Source organism: Gadus morhua, chromosome 5, assembly GCF_902167405.1.
Source record: "Gadus morhua chromosome 5, gadMor3.0, whole genome shotgun sequence".
NCBI classification, from domain to species: Eukaryota; Metazoa; Chordata; class Actinopteri; order Gadiformes; family Gadidae; genus Gadus; species Gadus morhua.
The window spans coordinates 22078663-22101505 of record NC_044052.1 but is presented as its reverse complement, the minus strand read 5'-3'; the positions used below and the strand labels follow the sequence as shown (position 1 = coordinate 22101505).

Below are 22843 nucleotides of genomic sequence, written 5' to 3'. Positions count from 1 at the left end.
CGACACCGCCTGAACCTGTATAATCGTAACAATTCAACACAGAATACATATAGTACACATTGAGGTCCCTGCTGGTCATGTGAGGAGGCGAGAGGGTGGTAATATTTAAAAGCTTTATTAGAAACGGAGAGCTCTGTTTTTATTTTACATAAAGATACAACAAGGTCACGGTTCAGTATTTACACGGCTCTCTGGAGCTCTAACAAAAACATAGAAAACAATCATTCTGAATATACCGCTACAAAGGTGGCTTTCATACAAAAATTATAGAAATCATTTACAGTTGTGTAAAATGCATCTTTCAAATTTATGTCCATGGAGCCGGAAGCAGATGTAGAAAAGAGGGAATAAATACGTCATATGTCTCGGAAGGGGGGGGGAGGGGGTTGCCATGGAAACCGGGTGACACCTACTCCCTGCCATTGGAGGGCTGGCCTTGCGTCCTGGGTGGGCGGGTACAGGTGCTATTCAGTAAACCAATCAGGTGTTCCGGAGCCCCCAGCGAGAGGGGGGGAGGGAGGGGGCGTGTCATCACCTGCACTCCACTGCCACAGAGCTCTGGGGAGGGGTCATGCCCTCTGACCCCGAAGAGGTCGACACTGTGGTGTTAGACACTAGAGAGAGGGAGGTAGAGAGAGGCCGGTGTTAGGCGCACGAGAGAGAGAGAGGCCGGTGTTAGGCGCACGAGAGAGAGAGAGGCCGGTGTTAGGCGCACGAGAGAGAGAGAGGCCGGTGTTAGGCACGAGAGAGAGAGAGAGGCCGGTGTTAGGCGCACGAGAGAGAGAGAGGCCGGTGTTAGGCACGAGAGAGAGAGAGAGAGAGAGAGAGAGAGAGAGAGAGAGAGAGAGAGAGAGAGAGAGAGAGAGAGAGAGAGACTGGTGTTAGACACTAGAGAGAGGGAGGTAGAGAGAGGCTGGTGTTAGACACTAGAGAGAGGAAGAGACACTAGAGAGAGGTAGAGACAGGTAAAGGTAGAGAGTGAGAAAGGTAGAGGTAGACAGAGCGAGAGAGACACTGGTGTTAGACAAGAGAGAGAGAGGTAGAGAGAGACTGGTGTTAGGCACTAGGGAGAGAGAGAGAGAGGTAGAGAGACACTGGTGTTAGGCACTAGGGAGAGGACCGTACCTTCCCGCTCCTTCTTCTTGAGCCTCTTGCGGCGCCCGGTCGATGGAGGCCACCTCCGACTTGAGGCTCAGGTAGTACTTCCTGATCTCCTGCAGCTTGTCCTGCAGGAAGGAGACGCGCTCACTGCTGGACATCCTGTCCAGCTCGTCTGGAGGAGCAGAAGCAAAGAGGGGAATACAAGTTTATTCAGCTGGGTTGTCCGTGGTTCCACACACCCCAACCCTAACCCATCACTGGAGTCGCACCGAGGTTGTGTTTGATGCTTCTAGCCTGCAATCAATCCGGTGTTCGAGGCCTAGCGAGCCCAATCACATGCCACCCTAGATTCCTACCGAGCCCCATCACAGGCCTGCCTAGAGGTCTATCACTCCATCACAGGCCTACCTAGAGACCTACCAAGCCCCATCACATGCCTGCCTAGAGGCCTACTTCGGGGCCTACCGAGCCCCATCACATGCCTAGCAAGAGGCCTGCCTAGAGGCCTACCGAGCCCCATCACATGCCCGCCTAGAGGCCCGCCGAGGCCCATCACATGCCTGTCTGCAGAAGCCTACCGAGCTGGAAGGACCACTTGTAGGTCCGGTGCGGGGAGGACATCTGGGGGGAGCGGCTGGGCTTCCCCGCCCTGGAGAGAGCCTGCTTCACGGGGGTACACAGCTTGGTCTGGTCCGGCAGCAGGGGCGGGTCCGGGGCCGAGGGGTCCTCGCTGTCACTGCTCTGGGCTGCTGGGGGAGAAGGCCGCCGTGGGTGAGCGGGGCGACACTGACCTACTGACCTACCCGTCCTCGGCGGGTTCAACGTTCAGTCGTTAAATAATAACCCAACACCAATTAAATGGTCCCGTATTATACCAGGGCCCAAGACGGGAAAGGATGGAAGAGCTTCGTTGATGACCTTTGTTCCTCTTTCCACGGGAATTTAAAGGCCTAACTCACTAACTAACTAACTAACTATCATACCACCTGGTGTGAGTCTGATTAGCCATTACAAGTGGGCGTGTCCACCTAGATGTGTGCTGGATTGATCAGTCGACCAGCCTACCCAGTGGACTGCAGCAAACATTGCTCATCTATCCGTCACACATCTAGGTGGACACGCCCACAGAGAGAGAGAGGCAGACAGACAGAGACAGAGAGGCTGAGAGGCAGAGAGCGAGGCAGAGAGAGAGAGGAAGGCAGCGAGAGCGAGGCAGAGAGAGAGAGGCAGCGAGAGCTGAGAGGCAGAGACAGAGAGGCAGAGAGGCAGAGAGGGAGAGGAAGGCAGCGAGAGCGACGGCCGAGAGACAGAGAGACAGAGAGAGAGAGGAAGGCAGCGAGACAGAGAGACAGAGAGACAGAGAGAGAGAGAGAGAGAGAGGAAGGCAGCGAGAGCGAGGCAGAGAGAGAGGGAGAAGGAGGTTAGAGTGAGGAAGAGGGAGGTTAGAGGGAGGTTAGAGGGAGGAAGAGGGAGGCCTACCGGTGCCGTTGCGCTCCGTCTTGCCCCCGGCGTCGGTACTCTTCTGGCTGCGTTTGGCCTTCTTGGCCGACGGGTTCTGGTTCCCGTCCAGTAGCCGCTTCTGACCTGAGGGTTCAGCAGGAGACACGTCCTTTAGAGTGTAGCGGGGACAAAGAGTGTGTGTAGCGGGGACAAAGAGTGTGTGTAGCAGGGACAAAGTGTGTGTGTAGCAGGGACAAAGTGTGTGTGTAGCAGGGACAAAGTGTGTGTGTGCGTGTGTGCAGCGGGGACAAAGTGTGTGTGTGCGTGTGTGCAGCGGGGACAAAGTGTGTGTGTGCGTGTGTGTAGCTGGGACAAAGAGTGTGTGTGCGTGTGTGCGGTGGGGACAATGCGTGTGTGTGTAGCGGGGACAGAGTGTGCGTCGGTCTGTACCCCGGTCCTTGCCCTCGTAGGGCGACAGGTTGGGCTGGTCTTCCAGGCCCTCCTCCTGGAGGCGGGGCTGGTCCGCTGTGGGCGGGGCAGGGGGAGGGGGCGGAGCCTGGACGGGGCTCTGGTAGAGCAGCTTCCCTGAGGGCGGCGCCTTCTCCTTCTCGTCCAGGTCGTCCAGGTCCACCTCGTGGCACACCAGGGCCTCCGGGTCCATCTGGGGGCCCATCTCCTCCGGCGCCGCGCTCTGCTGCGGCTGGGCCTGCTGATGGAGCTGCGCGGGGGGGCCCTGCCGGTGCTGTATGGAGAGAATCTGCTGGGCCTGGGGGTGGAGGAGCTGCTCCGTGGGGCCCGGTCGCGGGGCCGGGTGGAGGACGGCCCCTCTAGCGGCCGGCGGGGGCGGGGCTTGCTCCTCCCTCCACTCCGCCCCCCTGGCCCGGGCTTCCGAGGGCGGGACAACCGCCACCTGAGCCAGGATGTGGGCGGGTCTGGGGGGCGTCTGCGGCAGGACGTGGGCGGGTCTAGAGGGCGTCTGCGGCAGGATGTGGGCGGGTCTAGGGGGCGTCTGAGCCGGTCTCGGGGGCGTCTGAGCGAGGACCTGAGGCGCCCTGGGGGGGGTCTGGGCCTGGAGGTGGGGCGATCGGGGGGTCATGTGGCGCGGGCCGTCCTGGGGGGTCTGCTCCAGGCGGACCTTCTTGTCGGCGCCGGGCTGCTCCAGGGCTTTGCGCTTGGCCATGTTGACCATGTTGACCATGTTGCCCCCCCACAGGGCCAGCCCGTCGTCGGGCTCCAGGGAGTCGTCCTCCGGGGCCGAGTCCGTGTCCGAGTCCAGGGAGGGGGGGGGCTCCGGGGGGAGGTGCTGCGCCGGCAGGCAGTGCAGGACCACCATGGGCTCGTCCTGCCTCTTCAGCAGGCCGCCCCGCAGGGGAGACAGCGCCAGCTGGCTGGCGTGAGTCACGGCACCGGTGGGAGTGGCCACAGCGTGGGTGGGAGGAGCCACAGCGCGAGTGGGAGGAGTCGTATGGTTCGAGGGCGGGGCCATGACGTTGGTGGGTGGTGTCACGGCGGCAGCGGGCAGAATCCTCGTGTTCTTGGGTGAGGTTACCGCACTGGTAGGAGGGCTCACTGCTGTAGTGGGAGGAGTCATGGAGCTCATGGGTGGAGTCATTCTACTGGAGGGCGGAGACCTTGTGTGGCTGGGCGTGGTCAGTGGGCAAGGGGGAGGAGTCATTGTGTGGGAGGGAGGGGTCGTTGAACTATTGGGCGTGGTCATAGTGCAGGTAGGCGGGGTGATTGGCCTGGTGGGCGAGGTCATTGAGATGGTGGGCGGGGTCATTGAGCTGGTGGGCGGGGTCATTGAACTGATGGGCGGAGTTTTTAGGCTGGTGGGCGAGGTCATTGAGCTTGTAGGCGGGGTCATTGAGCTTGTAGGTGGGGTCATTGAGCTTGTAGGCGGGGTCATTGAGCTTGTAGGGCGGGGTCATTGAGCTTGTGGGAGGGGTCATTGAGCTTGTGGGCGGGGTCAGTGAGCTTGAGGGCGGGGTCAGTGAGCTTGTGGGCGGGGCTCTTGGTGGAGTTTCAGCACCAATCTCTTTTGCACTTGACCTGCGACCTTTGGGCTTGGGAGAGGCTTCAAGAGACAAGTCCAGCTGCTTATCCGGGAGACAAGGAGACATCTTGAGGTGGCTAGGGGACATCTTGTGGCTAGGAGACATCTTGTTGTGGCTTGGAGACATCTTGAGGTTGCTAGGTGACATCTTTCGGCTAGGAGACATCTTGTTGTGGCTAGGAGACATCTTGTTGTGGCTAGGAGACATCTTGTTGTGGCTAGGAGACATCTTGTTGTGGCTAGGAGACATGGCACCCCCAGATTCGGGCTCCTCCCCCCTCTGAGGCTCCTTCCTTTCTGATTGGCCCCTGTCCTCTTGCTCCTGAGGGACGCTGGGACATGGGGTTGCAGCAGCGGTAGCCGGTTCCACCGTTGCCGTAGCAGCGGACGTGTTGCCAGCGGGGGGCAGAACGTCCGACCCGCTTAGCTCCGCCTCCTCCTTGAGCCCCTCCCCCGAGAGAGCAGTGTCTTCCTTAAGGTCAAGCACCTCCTCAGGCTCCTCCTCTTTAAGCTCGGCCTCAGCATTAGGCCCCTCCTCCTCCTCGTTACGGTCCACCTCCTCCCGGAGATGGGGCGGAGCATCCTCTGACCCGCTGTCTTCCGACGAGTTCCCAGAATCCTCTGCGGTGAGACGGAATACACGTTAGTATTATTGTAACTGGTTTCAATACATTTTTTAGCAATGTAGTAAGAGAATGTGTAGGGGTGAGTGGTGAGTTAGGGATGGGCATCGGCTCATGACTCATCAGTACCAGTATCCCTGTAGCTACAACCGAGCACAAGAACACAGCATCATCGCTATAGAAACAACCTGGCAACATCAACACAGCATCATCTCCATAGAGAACACCTAGCAACACGAACACAGCATCATGGCTATAGAGACAACGCCACATCGCTGGAGACATCTAGCAACAAGAGCTCAGCATCGTTGCTGTAGACGCAACCTAGCAACAGAGACGGAGGCACCACCTCTACGGATTACCTAGAGGTCGTTTTCTGAAACATCCAATTCCTTCTGATAGAACAGTATAAGTGCCAGTTATTATAAGTCTGATCTGGTGTACCAATAGTGAGGTAGTCAGTGTGTCTACTGTCTAGTAGTGCGTAGGTCCGATAGACAAGAGCAGTGTGTCGTCACGTGAATTCAGTCTTTGATGCGAAACCATTCTCAGCGTCATCACTCCTCCTGCATAACCCCCAGCTCTCACATTCAGACAGGCAGCCACACAGCCAGCCAGCCACACAGCCAGGCAGCCACAGAGTTATAGCTGGTAACCAAGCAACAAGAATATGATGGCCGTGACCTGGTGTGTGTGGAGGGATAGGCACAGGGCCACAGGTGCGCAACATGGGGCCGGATTCTGCCTGTCCTTCAGAAGCAGGAGGACCACTTCAGAATTGAAGGAAGGATTTGCATTCTGTGGCCATGAATAGAGATTAGATCTGGAGGGACCCACCCAAACTCTAGCAGGTGCAAAAAACAACCAACACCCAAACACACAACCGATTCATATGCAACCGACTTTTTCCCAGTCCAGACGTATCCGAGGAAAGATGGCAGGCTTCTGGTTTAAAAGCATTTACCCAAGCTATTTCTTTTGTTCTCCACCTCGGTAAGCTTCAGCGAGCTCAAGGACTAGTTCTGTGGTCCTTGGTTATGCTGTTGGCGTTGAGCCTCCAGCAATTGATCCTCTCCTTATACTGTACTAGAAACTCCAGACACAATTAAACCTTTTACCTATAGAAGAAAGTAACAAATGTCTGCCGATTCCTTTCATGTCATGTCTAAATGTTGTCTGTGTGTATCGCGCTTGCTAAGGGGTGTCAGTGTGTGTATCGTTAAAGTCCCAAAGACCGCCGTCCCTCGTGTGCGCTGCGTCTCACCGTAGGAGGGCCGGTCCGAGTCGTACACGCCAGACATTCTGTTGCGCCTTCGTGGGGTTTCTGTGGAGGAGGAGGCGTTACTATACCGCAACGGAAGCCCAATAACAGACTGACTCTACAGAACCCTGACTGATAGAACTCTGGCTAGCTAGCAGACTGACTCTACAGAACCCTGACTGATAGAACTCTGGCTAGCTAGTAGACCGACTCTACAGAACCCTGACTGATAGAACTCTGGCTAGCTAGTAGACCGACTCTACAGAACCCTGACTGATAGAACTCTGGCTAGCTAGTAGACCGACTCTACAGAACCCTGACTGATAGAACTCTGGCTAGCTAGTAGACCAACTCTACAGAACCCTGACTGATATAAATCTGGCTAGCTAGTAGACCAACTCTACAGAACCCTGACTGATAGAAATCTGGCTAGCTAGCAGACTGACTCTACAGAACCCTGACTGATAGAACTCTGGCTAGCTAGCAGACTGACTCTACAGAACCCTAACAACAGACTGACTCTACAGAACCCTAAATAATAGAACCCTGGCTAGCGAGCAGAACGCCTCTACAGAACCCTAGCTGGAGGCTTCTTACCGTCTCCGTTGGCCGTCGTGGGAGAGCTCTCGTTCCGGCGGCCCTGGCCGTCGCTGCTGGGCGTCTTGGAGAAGCTTCGGACGGAGCTGGTGGAGGGAGGGGTCCGCGTCTGGGGCCGGCCGCGCCTCCCGCTCCCCGGCTTCATCAGCCCCTTCTCCTCCTCCCCCCCCCGGTCGCCGTCCTCCTTGTTCTGGGGGAGAGACGACAGATCAGCCCCTGCTCTGGAGCCCCTGTCCTAAACATCTACAGCCGGGGAGCCACGGGTGAGGTAGCCAAGCACGGGTCGGATAGCCGAGGGAATCGTGTCGTCACCTTCATTCAGGGTAGTTTGCGAAACCATGCTCAGAATCACCCCTCCTCCTGCACCAAGCTGTTACCGTGTGTTTTCTTTCATATGTTTTTATTTTTTAGCCCTCCTGTGCCTAGCTTGACGTCTTGCCGAAGGACTACGGTGGAAAATTAACCTGCTGGCCAACACTGCGTAATAAATCAACATTTCTGTAATTGTGCCATTGTCCTTAAAATGAAAATGAAAATGAAACCCCAGCTCTTCTTCATGGGAACGGTCAGGCGCACGCCCGACGGTTTCCGTGGCAACATGATCCCTCACCTTGAGTTTCTTCCGAGTTCTCCTCTTGGTGGCTCCTTTGTCCACGGGCCAGATGATGCGGTCGGCCTTCACCCACTCATCATACCTGCAGAACGAACCGCATCGTCACCACGGTAACATGGCTCCCGCAGTCGACTAGCATGAGCTAGTCCAGTCAAAAACGCATTTGTAAACTTTCGACAACTTTTTACAGTTTATTACTGCTGGCCTAGTTTCTGTTCGCCAATAACGCTTCCCAGCATCATGATTGGTCTAAACAAATATGACGCAAAACACCCCGTTCACACAGATCTGGGTGCATCCGTCATGAGACTGGAGATGTGACCTAAAGAGGGCTTTGAGAGACTGGAGATGTGATCTTAAAGAGGGCAGTGAGAGACTGGAGATGTGACCTTAACAGGCTGTGAGAGACTGGAGATGTGACCTTAACAGGCTGTGAGAGACTGGTCTAGAGTACCATCAGACTGGAGATGTGATCTAAGGTGGGCTTCGAGAGGGGTCTGACCTGACGTTCCAGCCATAGTAGTGCACCAGGTAGATCTGGTCTCCGTCATCGCTGTCCATCTTCTTGATGTTGGCCTCGTAGATCTTCTGGCTCTTCCCTCTGCCGTACTTCACCCTGACCTTCGTACCCATCAACGAGTCTTCATCCTCATCCCCCTCCTCCCCCTCACCCCTGAGACAAACACAAACAGTTTATTGTATTCAACATGAATAACAGTCTCATAACAACAGAACAGTCCAGAACCAGCGTGCTGCCGCTGCTGGAGGAAGAGGTTCTACCTTTCTCTCCGTCGCTCTACGTCTTCGTCCTCATCCTCGTCCTCCTCCTCCTCCTCCTCGTCCTCCCCGGACTCCTTGTCCGAGTCGTCGTGGCGACGATGGCTGCGTCTCCTGGGTGGTACCCGCTCTCCTTCCCTCTGCTCCTCGCCGCTCGTCTCTCCACTTCGCTCCTCCTTCAGTCGGTCCCTCTCCATCCGGGACAGGCCGTCCCCTCGCTCCTCCTGTCTGTCCCTCTCCATCCGGGACAGGCCGTCCCCTCGCTCCTGTCTGTCCCGCTCCATCCGGGACAGGCCGTCCCCTCGCTCCTGTCTGTCCCTCTCCATCCGGGACAGGCCGTCCCCTCGCTCCTCCTTCAGTCTGTCCCTCTCCATCTGGGATATGCTGTCCCGGCGGTCAGACTTCCCTGGCCACCGCCGCCTCCCCTAAACACACAATCACACAGGTTACACACACACACACATACAGACGTAGCCCCTCCTCTACAGGTATCCCTCACCTGGAGGCCTTATTCAAAACATCTAGTTCGTTCTGGTAAAACTGTCAGTGTGTCTGGTTAGTTGGTGGTGTAAGTGATCTTGACTACGAGTGCGGTGGCGTGGTGTGGCAAGTAATGCGTAGGTCAGATAGCCAAGAGAATTGTGTCGTCACATTAATTCAGACTTTTATGCGAAACCATTCTCAGCGTCATCACTCCTCCTGCACAACCCTCAGCTCTCACCTTCAGACAGACAGCCACACAGACAGGTGGACAGAGAGACAGACAGGCAGCCACACAGAAAGACAGGTAGCCACAGAGACAGACAGGTAGCCACACAGACAGGTAGCCACAGAGACAGACAGGTAGCCAGAGATGAAGACAGGTAGCCACAGAGAGAGAGAGGTAGCCACAGTCGAAAACGATAGATCGTTCAGCCCTACCACACAGACAGACAGGTAGCCAGAGATGAAGACAGGTAGCCACAGAGAGAGAGAGAGGTAGCCACAGAGAGACAGACAGGTAGCCACAGAGAGACAGACAGGTAGCCACACAGTAGGGCTGAACGATTTTAAGAAAAAATTGAAATTGCGATTTTTCTGGTAGAGATTGCGGTTTCGATTTCAACCACGATTTATTTTCTTTAAATAAAGTTTCAGTATAAATTAATATAACCAATGAATTCCATTAAGGTAATGCAATAATTAAAACTGCTGGCGACAGATTTCAAATGCAAGACTGTTTATTCAAGTACCTAAGAAACAACCAAAAAAGTCAAATAAAAAGGGAGCCCTCTTTCTTAAGTAAACTTGCTTCAATGGCTCATCAGCATCAAAATAATTGCAATTTTGTAAAATATAAAAAAAAAAAAAAGAAAAAAAAAAAAACCCGCAGCTTTGACGATCCCAAAATCGTAATGCTTGAGATCGCGATTTTCGGTCGAAAACGATAGATAGATAGACACACAGACAGACAGGTAGCCACAGAGACAGACAGGTAGCCACAGAGACAGACAGGTAGCCACACAGAGACAGACAGGTAGCGCCACAGAGACAGACAGGTAGCGCCACAGAGACAGACAGGTAGCCACAGAGACAGACAGGTAGCCACAGAGACAGACAGGTAGCCACAGAGACAGACAGGTAGCCACAGAGAGACAGACAGGTAGCCACAGAGACAGACAGGTAGCCACAGAGACAGACAGGTAGCCACAGAGACAGACAGGTAGCCACAGAGACAGACAGGTAGCCACAGAGACAGACAGGTAGCCACAGAGACAGACAGGTAGCCACAGAGACAGACAGGTAGCCACAGAGAGAGACCGACAGGTAGCCACAGAGAGAGACCGACAGGTAGCCACATAGACAGACAGGTAGCCACAGAGAGACAGACAGGTAGCCACAGAGACAGACAGGTAGCCACAGAGACAGACAGGTAGCCACAGAGACCGACAGGTAGCCACAGAGAGAGACCGACAGGTAGCCACAGAGAGAGACCGACAGGTAGCCACAGAGAGAGACCGACAGAGAGACAGACAGGTAGCCACAGGGACAAAGCCACAGACAGGTGGTAGTCCGGAGAGGAAGACCGAGTCTGAGAGTTCTAACTGGTTGCTATGGTAACAAGAGGCAAGTGACTCACCCTGGGTGACGGGAGGCTCCGCCTTAGACCTCCTCCTCCTCCTCCTCCGCCTCCCCCTCCTCTTTCGCCGTCCGACTCTGGCTCCTCCTTCTCCACGGCGGCCTGGACCCTGATTGGCCCGGGGTCCTTGGGCTCCGCCTCCTCCGGCGCGGGGCTGGCCAGCGCGGAGGGGGGGCGGGGGTTGTTGTGGTGGATGGTCCTGAAGGTGATGGAGGCCGAGCGGCAGTACTCCTCGAAGCCGTAGAGGTACCTGAGGACCAGGCACAGGTTAACACTAGGGATCGACCGATACCGATTTTTTAGGGCCGATACGATACCGATATTTTTTCATCAGCCTTAGCCGATACGCCGATACCGATATTTAGAGCCGATACTACTTTTTTTTTTTTTTTTTTTTTGCTCCCTCAATCATAAAAATTACACTGATAACAAATGTTACAAGTCTCAATTTAAAAAAAGGAACATTTATTGAACTTCAATATAAAAAACTATATTTAACAAATAGTAAAAACAGGGGAGGTAGAACAAGTTAAAAAAAAAAAAAAAAAAAAAAAATCGGCGAAAATCGGCGAAAATCGGCCGCGTATCGGCCGATACCGATACACGTAAAAAACGCGAATATCGGCCCGATATATCGGTCGATCCCTAGTTAACACACACACACACGTCAACACACGCGGATCAAACTGTGCTGGTCGGGCGGCCAACCGTCACCTGGTTGACCTCGTCACGGCGGGAGACGAGTCACAGCCTTTAGCTCGCAGATAAAACTCGACAGATCTTCTTTTCATAACACTAGCTTTAGAGGTGTTACTGGTTAACGACTCTAACACGTTACTGGTTAAAGCATCACGCCTATTGGAAGTTCACACAAGCAGTTGTGGGTCAGATAGCCAAGAGAAACATGACATCACAAATCAGTCTTGTTTGCGAAACCATTCTCAGAATCATCACTCCCCATTCCTCCACCTGCTCTACATTTGAGTCCTCCACCCGCTCTACATTGAGTCCTCCACCTGCTCTACATTTGAGTCCTCCACCTGCTCTACATCGAGTCCTCCACCCGCTCTACATCGAGTCCTCCACCCGCTCTACATCGAGTCCTCCACCCGCTCTACATCGAGTCCTCCACCTAGTCTACATTGAGTCCTCCACCTGCTCTACATTTGAGTCCTCCACCTGCTCTACATTGAGTCCTCCACCTGCTCTACATTGAGTCCTCCACCTGCTCTACATTGAGTCCTCCACCTGCTCTACATTGAGTCCTCCACCTGCTCTACATTGAGTCCTCCACCTGCTCTACATTGAGTCCTCCACCTGCTCTACATCGAGTCCTCCACCCGCTCTACATCGAGTCCTCCACCCGCTCTACATCGAGTCCTCCACCCGCTCTACATCGAGTCCTCCACCCGCTCTACATTGAGTCCTCCACCTGCTCTACATCGAGTCCTCCACCAGCTCTACATTGAGTCCTCCACCCGCTCTACAGAGTCCTCCACCCGCTCTAGATGAGTCCTCCACCCGCTCTAGATGAGTCCTCCACCCGCTCTAGATGAGTCCTCCACCCGCTCTAGATGAGTCCTCCACCCGCTCTAGATGAGTCCTCCACCTCTAGGTGACGGAGCAGCGTGCCGGCGGATCTCTTACTTCCTGTAGGCCGTCTTCACGTTGTAGGAGGCAGCAGAGTTCAGGACGGGGATCCCGAGGTCCACGTACACCTGCTTCCACACGGTGCCGCTCTCGATCTGAAACACAAAGGACCATCAGCCTCCGTCTCACACACAGAGATACAGACAGGCTGACAGACAGACCATCGGCCTCCGTCTCACACACAGAGACAGACAGGCTGACAGACAGACCATCAGCCTCTGTCTCACGCACAAGAGAGACAGACAGGCTGACCATCACCCTCCGTCTCACACACAGAGAGACAGACAGGCTGACAGACAGACCATCAGCCTCCGTCTCACCCACAGAGACAGACAGGCTGACCATCAGCCTCCGTCTCACCCACAGAGAGACAGACAGGCTGAGAGACAGACCCTCTGCCTCTGTCTCACACACAGAGAGAGACAGACAGGCTGACAGACCATGAGCCTCCCTCTCACCCACAAACAGGCTGACAGACAGATAACGCAGGAAGAGACAGACAGACAGAGGCTCAGCATTAGCCTCCATCTCACCAACAGAGAGACCGATAGAAAAACAGACCACTCAGAGAAAGGCATATAGACACAGACAGAACACTCAGAAAGACAGGCTGACAGACAGACAACGCAGAGAAAGACGGGAACACATACAGTCAGACTGAGAGACACGAGAGAGACACGGCCCTGACAGAGAGGCCGGGGTGACTCACTTTGTGGCATCCCCCCAGCTGGAACACCAGCCGGAAGAGCTTGAACAGGTTCAGGTCCTTGTAGCCCAGGACTGGGGGCTTGTTGATGGGAGTGCCTGACGGACAGACAGACAGGGAGCCAGGATTAATGGGGTCTTTGAACTTGAATGTCAACTTATTAGTTGAAATGTAAATGGACTGCATTGACGGATTGCTTTTCTAACCAGTGACCACCTAACGCGCTTTACAATATCGCCTAACATTCACCCATTCATGCACATGTCACCCACCGACGGCGGAGTCAACCATGCAGGGCGACAGCCAGCTCGTCAGGAGACGTTATGGTTAGGTGTCAGCTAGGAGGAGACGGGGGATCGAACTAACAACCTTCCGGTTACCAGCCAACCCGCTCTACCTCCTGAGCCACATTGTGCCCACTAGGGCGTGATCGATTTTGCTTTGACTCATTGCTTTACTAGTATTGTCTCCACTTCCAGTAAAATCCTGGCCGTCAGAATGGGACGAACAACAGACAATAAAGATATAAAGATCCAGTATGGAACAGCTGGATATCTGCTCATCAACATCATAAGTTTTCATAACTTTTTTCCTTGTCCTCCTTGTAGAATAAACTCTACAGAGATCTTATTTTCATACCACTAGCGTCAGAAGGTGCGGCTAAGAAGAAGCCTCGTCAATAGCAGGACAGGTTACTGGTTATAGCTTCACGCCGATTGGCCGAGCACAGTAGCAGTTTTGGGTCAGATAGCCAAGAGAAACATGACATCACAAATCAGTCTTGTTTGCGAAACCATTCTCAGAATCATCACTCCTCATACAGTAGAGATACACTATGGACCAGTCTGACAGAGATACACTATGGACCAGTCTGACGGAGGTCCACTATGGACCAGTCTGACTGAGGTCCACCATGCACCAATCTGACGGAGGTCCACTATGGACCAGTCTGACGGAGGTCCACTATGGACTAGTCTGACGGAGGTCCACTATGGACCAGTCTGACGGAGGTCCACTATGGACCGGTCGGATGGAGGTCCACTACGGACCAGTTACCTCGGTCCTCCATGAACTTGTAGAGCTGCTGCAGGAAGTGGTCTCTCTCTTCTGGGTCTGCCTCTTCTTCAGGCTACACACACACACACACAAAAAACACACACAGCTAAGGAACAAGTTCTCCATCTAATAAAGACAGACTGGCAGCATAGTTAGCTTCATGTCTTTTAATTCTAGCCCCTCAAAAGAAAGACTAGCAGCAGTTAGCTTCAAGTCTTCTAATGCTAGCCCCTCTAAAGACAGACTAGCAGCAGTTAGCTTCATGTCTTTTAATTCTAGCCCCTCAAAAGAAAGACTAGCAGCAGTTAGCTTCAAGTCTTCTAATGCTAGCCCCTCTAAAGACAGACTAGCAGCAGTTAGCTTCATGTCTTCTAATGCTAGCCTCTAAAGAAAGACAAGCAGCAGTTAGCTTCATGTCTTCTAATGCTAGCCTCTAAAGACAGACTAGAAGCAGTTAGCTTCAAGTCTTCTAATGCTAGCCTCTAAAGACAGACTAGAAGCAGTTAGGTTCAAGTCTTCTAATGCTAGCCCCTCTAAAGAAAGACTAGCAGCAGTTAGCTTCATGTCCTCTAGAGGCAGACTAGCAGCAGTTAGCTTAATTTCTTCTAATGCTAGCCCCTCTAAAGAGACTAGCAGCAGTTAGCTTCAAGTCCTCTAATGCTAGCCCCTCTAAAGAAAGACTAGCAGCAGTTAGCTTCATGTCCTCTAGAGACAGACTAGCAGCAGTTAGCTTCAAGTCTTCTAATGCTAGCCCCACTAAAGACAGACTAGCAGCAGTTAGCTTCATGCCTTCTAATGCTAACAACTCTAAAGACAGACTAGCAGCAGATAGCTTTATCTCCTCTAATGCTAGCACAAATGCTAGACTAGCTAGGCTAGCTAGCGAGATCCCCCCATGCCAGTCTCACCTCCTCTTTGACGTTCCTCTTCTTCTTCCCCTCTTCCTCCTCCTCGCTGTCCTTCTCCCGCCCGCCGACCTCCTCGTCCTCGTCGCTGGAGGAGGAGTCGAGGATCTGGCTCATGTCCATCTTCCACAGCTCGGGGACCTCCTGGCTCCTCAGGAAGGACACGGCTGCCTTGTGCCCTGCACAACCAACCAATCAGGACACAGCGGTGAGCCGGGCACGCCGAGCGGTACACGGTGTCCTACGACAGGAAGTGATCCAAGAACATCCTGTACGCTACCTTTCCTGCAGGAGAACTCCGGCCTTGTGATGGCGTCGGCCGCGACAACATGGACGTCTTTCCTGGAAACTGTGGAACTAACGGGGAAAATAATAAAGTTAATCTTTGAACAGGACGTCGGATACGGAACGAGTTGAAAAAAACAACACTTTTTTCCCTGTAAACTTAAAAACTCGGCACAACTTACAACTTGGAGTCCGAGAAGGATCTGATGAGACATTGGTCTTTCTTCACCATCATCTCGTCTGAGCAGCTGGGAGACACCACCTAGCAATAAGGACACAGCTTCATCACTATGGAGCCCACCTAGCAACAAGGACACAGCATCATCGCTATAGAGACCACCTAGCAACAAGAACAATTACAATTAGGGCATTTAGCAGACGCTTTTATCCAAAAGCGACTTACATCGGTTAATACACGCATTGACATACCGACGGCAGAGTCAACCATGCAAGGCGACAGCCAGCTCGTCAGGAGCAGTTAGGGTTAAGTGTCTCGCTCAGGGACACATCGACACTCGCAGCTAGGAGGAGCTGGGGATCGAACTTGCAACCTTTCGGTTACAAGACAACTGCTCTACCTCCTGAGCTAAGCCGACACAGAACACATCATCGCTATAGAGACAGGTAACACCTCCACAAAGAGAGTACCCCCTCCTCTAGATAGGTATCCCTCACCTGGAGGTCTTAATCAAAGTACCTAGGTAGTTCTGGTAAAACAGTCAAAGTGTCTGGTAAGTAGGGTTGCCGCGGTGTGGACATTTTCACACCGAGTAATACACTCGTGTCAACACCGGTATTACCGAGTATAAACGGTATAAACTTTGAAACTAGGTCAACCGCCATCTTCTCCGTCAACTCTCCTCTCACACTCGGTGACAGCGTCTGGGAGCGCGCCAATTCTCGGTGACAGCGTCTTATAACGTTCTATATATAATGGTATGATATAATTTTATACATAATATCCCGGCCAAAAGCTCTGTGCGCCTCCGGATGGCCGTAGCACGGGGAGCTCTCGTAGGGATTGGGCTTCAAGGGGTTTGTTTACCGCCGTTGCTATGGTTATCGGTCTCGTAAGGAAGCGCGCCAATTCTCTTCCGCAAAGAGCAGAACTGTGGCCTATTCTACACATTTTAATTTTCTTAATTAAATAAATATTTTTACTGAATTTTTGGTGTTGCCGGTGTGCAACACAGAGTAATCGGTGTTGGCCTCAACACCGGTAATACCGTATACCGCGGCAACCCTACTGGTAAGTAAGTAGCATAAGTGATCATAACAATTAGTAAGGTAGCGTGGTGTGGCAAGTAATGCGTAGGTCAGATAGCCAAGAGAATTGTGTCATCACATGAATTCAGTCTTTTATGCGAAACCATTCTCAGCGTCATCACTCCTCCTGCATAACCCACAGCTCTCACCTTCAGACAGACAGCCACACAGACAGGTAGTCAAGAGTTATAGCTAGTTACCTAGCAACAAGAACAAATAACCGCTATACTGTAGACACAACCTAGAAACAACCCATCATCTCTAAAGAGACAACCTAGCTACAAGAAGACATCACCCTTATAACGAAAACCTAGCAACAACCCATCATCTCTATAGAGACAACCTAGCAACAAGAAGACATCACCTCTATAACGAAAACCTAGCAACCACCTATCATCTCTATAGAGACAACCTAGCAACAAGAAGACATCACCGCTATAAGGCCACAACCTAGCAACAACCCATCATTGCTATTGAGACACAACCTAGCAACAAGAACACATCATCGCTATAGAGACACAACCTAGCAACAACACGTCACTATAGCGACACAACCTAGCAACAAGAACACATCATCTCTATAGAGACACAACCTACAACAACACGTCACTATAACGACACAACCTAGCAACAAGAACACATCATCGCTATAGAGACACATCCTACAACAAAGACATCACGCCTGCTTAATCTGTTAAATACATACGGTATACACATCGGTATTTTAAGGATAAAAGACTCGAATAACGAAGCTAGCTAATTGCGGGCGTGAGCAGTGCGCCATGCGGAGCGTCTGTCATGGGGCCGTGCGGCGGTCGTACCAGCGCTAGGTACCAGCCTGAGCGGTCGCTGGTGTCCTGGACACAGCAGACCTTCCCCAGGATGTCGTCCTTCAGCCTCCGCCGGTCCTCCTCGTCCTCCTCGCTGGACGAAGAGTGATGCTCCTCGTCAGCCCTGAACCACACACACACACACACACACAGGATGGAGAGACAGACAGACGCACAGAGACAAAGAAATACACGGACAGAGAGATGGTTAGAGAATGACAGGGTTAATCGTGGCGGTAGACTAATTAACCATAACTATGTTTTTGACCATCCCCCTTGCCCATCTCTACAGATAGGCAACCGTCCTGCTCCATGTATCTCCTTTGTTCTAGTAAAAGTGCTACCTTAGTATAAGTGTGGTCTGGTTAACCTCTAGTGAGGTGGTCTGGTTAACCTCTAGCACGGTGGCCTGGTTAACCCCTAGCACGGCGGTCTGGTTAACCCCTAGCACGGCGGTCTGGTTAACCCCTAGCACGGCGGTCTGGTTAACCCCTAGCACGGCGGTCTGGCTACGCGCGGGTCAGATAGCCAAGAGAATTGTGTCATCACAGGAATTCAGTCTCGTATGCGAAACCATTCTCAGCATCATCACTCCTCCTGCATAAGTATAATCCTGTATAATCCAATTGATGCTACTGGTAAGAGCAGCTGGCCAAGTGTTTATCAGTCAGCTCTTCCATGTTGAATACGGTATAGTCAGGAGTATCATGGCAAACATCTACTGCACTGTACGCTTTCATCTTTACCGTACACTCAAATACTAAATGAACACACAACTGCAGTGGTCCAGACCACATAGATGCCCAGACAAGAAAGTGATCCAGCCCAGATAGAGCAGGATGAAATGTATTGCTCCTCTCCAGACCCTGCTGCAGGGCGAACTCAAATCGCCGGCAGGACGGGCGGGGGGTGCCAAGGTTAGGTCCCGAACACAGAGGCCACGACCACAGAGAGAACTTACACTGGCTGGGAGGAGCGTCGGCCACCGCGGTTCGACTTCTTGCCGATCACTGGAGTTCCAAAATGTTCTGGGTTGGTCAACGGAAGCTGGTCCAGAGTCTGAAGAACGTTGAACAATAATCAATAATACAGCTGATCTAGGGCATGTAGCACGTTAAACAATGATCAATAACCAATTATACTTCTTCTCCAGGGTCTGCAGCACGTTAAACACTAATAATACAGCTGGTCTAGGGTCTGTAGCACGTTAAACGATAATCAATAACTAATAATAAAGCTGGTCTAGGGTCTGTAGCACGTTAAACGATGATCAATAACTAATAATCCGGCTGGTCTAGGGTCCGTAGCACGTTAAACAATAATCAATACCCAATAATACAGCTTGTACAGGGTCTGTAGTACCCTAAACAATAACAATCAGTATGAACTAGCAACATCGAGCTGGACCAGGCTATGCGACTTGGATTAACTTTAGCTGCTTATCTTGCGTGTAGGTCCAGCAGCTGGTTTAGCCGTTAGCTTGTAGACTCACCTCACTCTCTGCAAAGTGTCTCTCTCCCTTCAGACACAGGGACGTACGACGGAGAGTCTTCTCATCACCATCATCAAACACTGAGGAGAGAGACACACACAGACACCCGGTATAAACACTGCGGCAGACCGTAGCTAAAGGTCACCCTCACAAGCGAGAGGTCATGTTCTACCACACCGGAGGACTTTATCGATGAATTACTCAAAAGGATAAACACTGCAGTCTTTGTGTCGGTCCACGATGGGCAAAAAAGGGCCGGTCTGAGTAGCAACGCAGACCCTCGTATATTCAGACGCAGAAGTGTCATTTGTCCTTTAGCGGATCATGATTCTGCTGAAACTAGTAGCGCCTGGCTGGGGGGGAGGGGGGGGTGGAAACACCTCGACACGAGGTGGTCTAGAGACTGTAGGGCGGGCGCTCAGATAGCCAAGAGAAATGTGTCATCACACGGAATCAGTCCTGTTTGCGAAACCGTTCTCAGCATCATCATAGCGGTCGTTAGTACTCTGGCATTATGTTACTACTAGCTAGTACTAGTGACTCGTGCAGTACTAATTGGTAGTAAAAGTGTTAATACCAGTTGGTAGAACTCATCGTAGAATTAACAAAGGCCAAATATGTCTAGGAGCTCTACTGATAACTGATAACACCAGGGGATAGACTTGCGTTTGTGTTTGCTCCACATGCTCTTGGACAGCGCTAGTGCTGCAGTACAATTTCATTGAAACTTTGCACAACGTACAAACCACCTTCCCGTTAGAAGTACCCCCATACGCTCAAAGCTGTGTGTCTGAGTAGGATCTGAGGCTGGCTGTGGGGTGTGTCTCGACTCTGCTCGTTGTGGCTGTGGTGTGTCTCGACTCTGCTCGTTGATGTGTCCGCTACGCAGCCTTCCCGTGGCTCGTCTGGGCGGGGCTACATTGAAGCTCTGCTGAACCTAGTCGGGCTCGGACCAGAGGGAGTCAGAGAGACACAGACACACGCTAAATGTCTGTGTGGCGAAGGCCCCCCCCCCCCCCGCTCTGGAGAGGGTTGTTCTGGAGACCGGCGGGACCGCAGAACACCCCGGTACTGACCCACGGTGTACAGGCTGGCGTCTGTCAGCTTGCTGATGACCGCCTGCGTGGAGGGTCCCTCATTGGTCCTCACCTCCACCGTGGAACCAATCTGCAGAACATAACCATGGTTACCCCGGAGCCCTCAGGCCTGGCACAGTGTAGCGATCCCAACGGTTTGAGCCTGATCTACGCAGGGAGTAGAACCCTTAACCCTACAGAGTTAGTGCCTTGCTCTACATACCGATGTAAGTTGGCCTCCAGTATAGCACAATTTTTCTGAAGATGGGACGTGGAAACCACTAGACATAAGGCGCTCAGATAGCCAAGAGAAATGTGTCATCACATGGAATCAGTCCTGTTTTGCGAAACCGTTCTCAGCATCATCATAGCGATCCTTAGCACTCTGGCATTATGTTACTACTAGCTAGTAGTAGTGACTCGTGCAGTGCTAGTTGGTAGCAATGCTTCCCCTAACCGTGCAGTGTCAGTGACTTGCTCTAACTACTGAGCTACACTGGGAATAGACCCCCCCCCCCCCCCAACCCTTCAGCATTGGTTCCTCACCCTCAGCGCTCCTTTAACCTGGTCATCCTGGACCACCTGGGATGTACTCTCCCCCTTCAGGACCACCTGGAGAGACCGAGGGAGGGAGACGGGCAGAGAGATACACAGGTCGAGAGAGAGACAGAGGGAGGGAGAGAGGCAGAGAGACAGAAGACGCAGGAGCAGGTTAGAAAACCAGCAGCTGGACATGCCGTTCTGGGCGTGACCAGTCCCCAGAGAGAATAACAATTATGGAGATGGTTTACTTAATCACTAGACAAAGCAGAATCACAACCACGAAACAGATCTCTCTATCGGACGACGCTGCTGAAGACATGGGACTGAATCGGCATCACTCCGTTGGACACATGCTTGGAAGACCTGGTTGTTTTTGAGGGGTGCTCAGATAGCCAAGAGAAATGTGTCGTCACATGGAATCAGTCCTGTTTGCGAAACCTTTCTCAGCATCATCATAGCGTTGGTTAGTACTGTGTAACCATCTTAGTCTGCTAGAGGTCCTGCTGGTATTTTAGTGCTAGTGGGTAGTGAAGCATTAGTGAGTAGTGTAGTACTAGTTGGTATAGTAGTACTAGTTGGTAGAGTAGTACGAGTTGGTAGAGTAGTACTAGTTGGTAGAGTAGTACTAGTTGGTAGAGTAGTACTAGTTGGTAGAGTAGTACTAGTTGGTAGAATAGTACTAGTTGGTAGAATAGTACTAGTTGGTAGAGTAGTACTAGTTGGTAGAGTAGTACTAGTTGGTAGAATAGTACTAGTTGGTAGAATAGTACTAGTTGGTAGACTAGTACTAGTTAGTAGAATAGTACTAGTTGGTTGAACAGTCCTTAGTGCTACAGTACTAGTTTGCAGTAGTAATGGGTAGTTAGTGTTAAGGGGTGGTGTAGTACTAGATGCTGCTGCTGCAATACTAGTTTGCAGTACTAGGCTCTCCAGTCCTAGTTTGTAGTTAGCATTAGTAAGTAGTGTATTATTAGTGGGAAGTCTAGTACTGGTTGGTGCAGCAGTGCTAGATTGTACAACTAGGGGTAGTGTACTACTAGTTAGTAATGCAGTACTAGTGTGCAGACCTAGTTTGTTCCTAGAGTGAAAAATATAAGAACAGCTAATGTATTAAATTTAAGATTCGGGACAAAGAAAGAATTAGCCTAGGCAACATCTGAAACGTGAAACACACTCTCATCGTACACTTGAAAACATCACGTGCCAGAGGTGCCCTCGGCACATGTGATGCCTCCGCTCCAGGCTCGCAGCGGGAGACTCAGGGTTGGGGGGGGGGACGAGGTGAGGCCGTCTTACCTTCACTTTGACCAGGCGCTTCACAGTCTTGATCTTAGCTTCACAGAAGGCCCCTCTGTACTTGGCGCTGACGTCGGTCCCTACAGTCAGGTAGGCTGGCTCATCCACCGCCTGCAACACACACACACACACACACTCTGAGTCTCCAGAGCCAACCCTGCAAACACACCAACCCAAACCCCTTCTGCCATCACACTGGTTCACTAAACTGCAGAACAGTTGATTGTTGGACACCGAATAAAGAAGGATTCGAAATCCCAAAAACAAATGTGCAAACTCATCTTGAAATCCAGAACATCATGATAGCCAAGATGGGCTGACACTGGTAAACGTTGTTACTCCCATAAAAATACAAACACACATTTCTGCTGGAATGAAGCTACGCCTCATGACGTAGCCAAACAAATAATACAATTCCAGTCGTATTTCGAAAGGCTAGATTTCAGAAGGGATCGCGCCAGTTTCGGTTTGGAACCCTTACCTTCATCTTAAGGCTATTTGAGGTCGTCCAGCTCGAAGCTTTAATTCCTGAAAAAGAGAGAAATCGGAGTATGGTAGACGTACGAGTTGCAGGAGACTGGATGGCTAACGAACTAGCCATTGACTTCTAGCTCACGCATTCCTTCCCCCCTCCCCTCAGACTCACTCATATGTGGCGGAGACACAAAAGTACGGCGACGGTTCCTCTAGACGGCCCGCACGGCGGTCTAAATCAGGGTTACGGGTCGGTCGTGTCGGCCTACTGCCGGACCGTCACGATCCAGCGTCCGTAGAACCGGGAGCAGGAAGCAACACAATGCGTGTGGTTCCTTCCCGCTTTGCTCACGGTCGGACTGTGTCACGTCGCCATCACAGCCCTGCGCACCATGTCACAGCACTTAGCACTAGTAGCTTAGCCTCAGAGCAGCTAGCTCTAGTAGCTTAGCCTCGGTGCACCATGTCAGAGCCGCTAGCTCGACTAGCTTAGCCTCAGAGCAGCTAGCTCTGGGACTAGCCAGTGAGGTCCAGCAGACAGCTGCTATACGAATGTCAAGCTACGATTTCCGTGAGAATGGGTACACGTCGGGAGACTACCCTGAAGACGACCCTTTATGAGGAGTACATCATCCTCCCAGACCCTCAGCGTAGTGCGGACCGGAGCCTAGACTAGAGCC

At 52.2% G+C, this 22843-nt stretch overlaps 1 protein-coding gene and 8 non-coding genes across 9 annotated transcripts; all 9 read right to left on the bottom strand.

The window, feature by feature from the left end:
* Positions 1-99: 99 nt before the first annotated feature.
* Positions 100-22560, bottom strand: arid4a (AT-rich interactive domain 4A). The gene is given in 27 exon segments (XM_030357373.1): positions 100-614; positions 1126-1159; positions 1161-1273; positions 1680-1850; positions 2581-2685; positions 2992-4429; positions 4431-5215; positions 6482-6541; positions 7076-7265; positions 7686-7770; positions 8191-8361; positions 8469-8890; positions 10585-10834; positions 12232-12329; positions 12944-13038; positions 13997-14069; positions 14905-15080; positions 15182-15258; positions 15369-15448; positions 17274-17406; positions 18244-18341; positions 18775-18854; positions 19851-19941; positions 20397-20462; positions 21690-21800; positions 22171-22217; positions 22336-22560. Coding segments are annotated over 27 exon segments (5136 nt in total). The 5' UTR covers positions 22340-22560; the 3' UTR covers positions 100-531.
* On the bottom strand, positions 9084-9164 carry LOC115544656 (small nucleolar RNA SNORD53/SNORD92). The gene has a single exon (XR_003976979.1). It is a non-coding gene; the product is annotated as a small nucleolar RNA SNORD53/SNORD92 (small nucleolar RNA).
* On the bottom strand, positions 11466-11543 carry LOC115544667 (small nucleolar RNA SNORD53/SNORD92). The gene has a single exon (XR_003976989.1). It is a non-coding gene; the product is annotated as a small nucleolar RNA SNORD53/SNORD92 (small nucleolar RNA).
* On the bottom strand, positions 13680-13757 carry LOC115544671 (small nucleolar RNA SNORD53/SNORD92). Its single transcript, XR_003976993.1, has one exon. It is a non-coding gene; the product is annotated as a small nucleolar RNA SNORD53/SNORD92 (small nucleolar RNA).
* LOC115544653 (small nucleolar RNA SNORD53/SNORD92) lies at positions 16499-16579 on the bottom strand. The gene has a single exon (XR_003976976.1). It is a non-coding gene; the product is annotated as a small nucleolar RNA SNORD53/SNORD92 (small nucleolar RNA).
* Positions 17799-17879, bottom strand: LOC115544657 (small nucleolar RNA SNORD53/SNORD92). The gene has a single exon (XR_003976980.1). It is a non-coding gene; the product is annotated as a small nucleolar RNA SNORD53/SNORD92 (small nucleolar RNA).
* Positions 19189-19269, bottom strand: LOC115544655 (small nucleolar RNA SNORD53/SNORD92). The gene has a single exon (XR_003976978.1). It is a non-coding gene; the product is annotated as a small nucleolar RNA SNORD53/SNORD92 (small nucleolar RNA).
* LOC115544654 (small nucleolar RNA SNORD53/SNORD92) lies at positions 20143-20224 on the bottom strand. The gene has a single exon (XR_003976977.1). It is a non-coding gene; the product is annotated as a small nucleolar RNA SNORD53/SNORD92 (small nucleolar RNA).
* Positions 20774-20854, bottom strand: LOC115544659 (small nucleolar RNA SNORD53/SNORD92). Its single transcript, XR_003976981.1, has one exon. It is a non-coding gene; the product is annotated as a small nucleolar RNA SNORD53/SNORD92 (small nucleolar RNA).
* Positions 22561-22843: the final 283 nt, after the last annotated feature.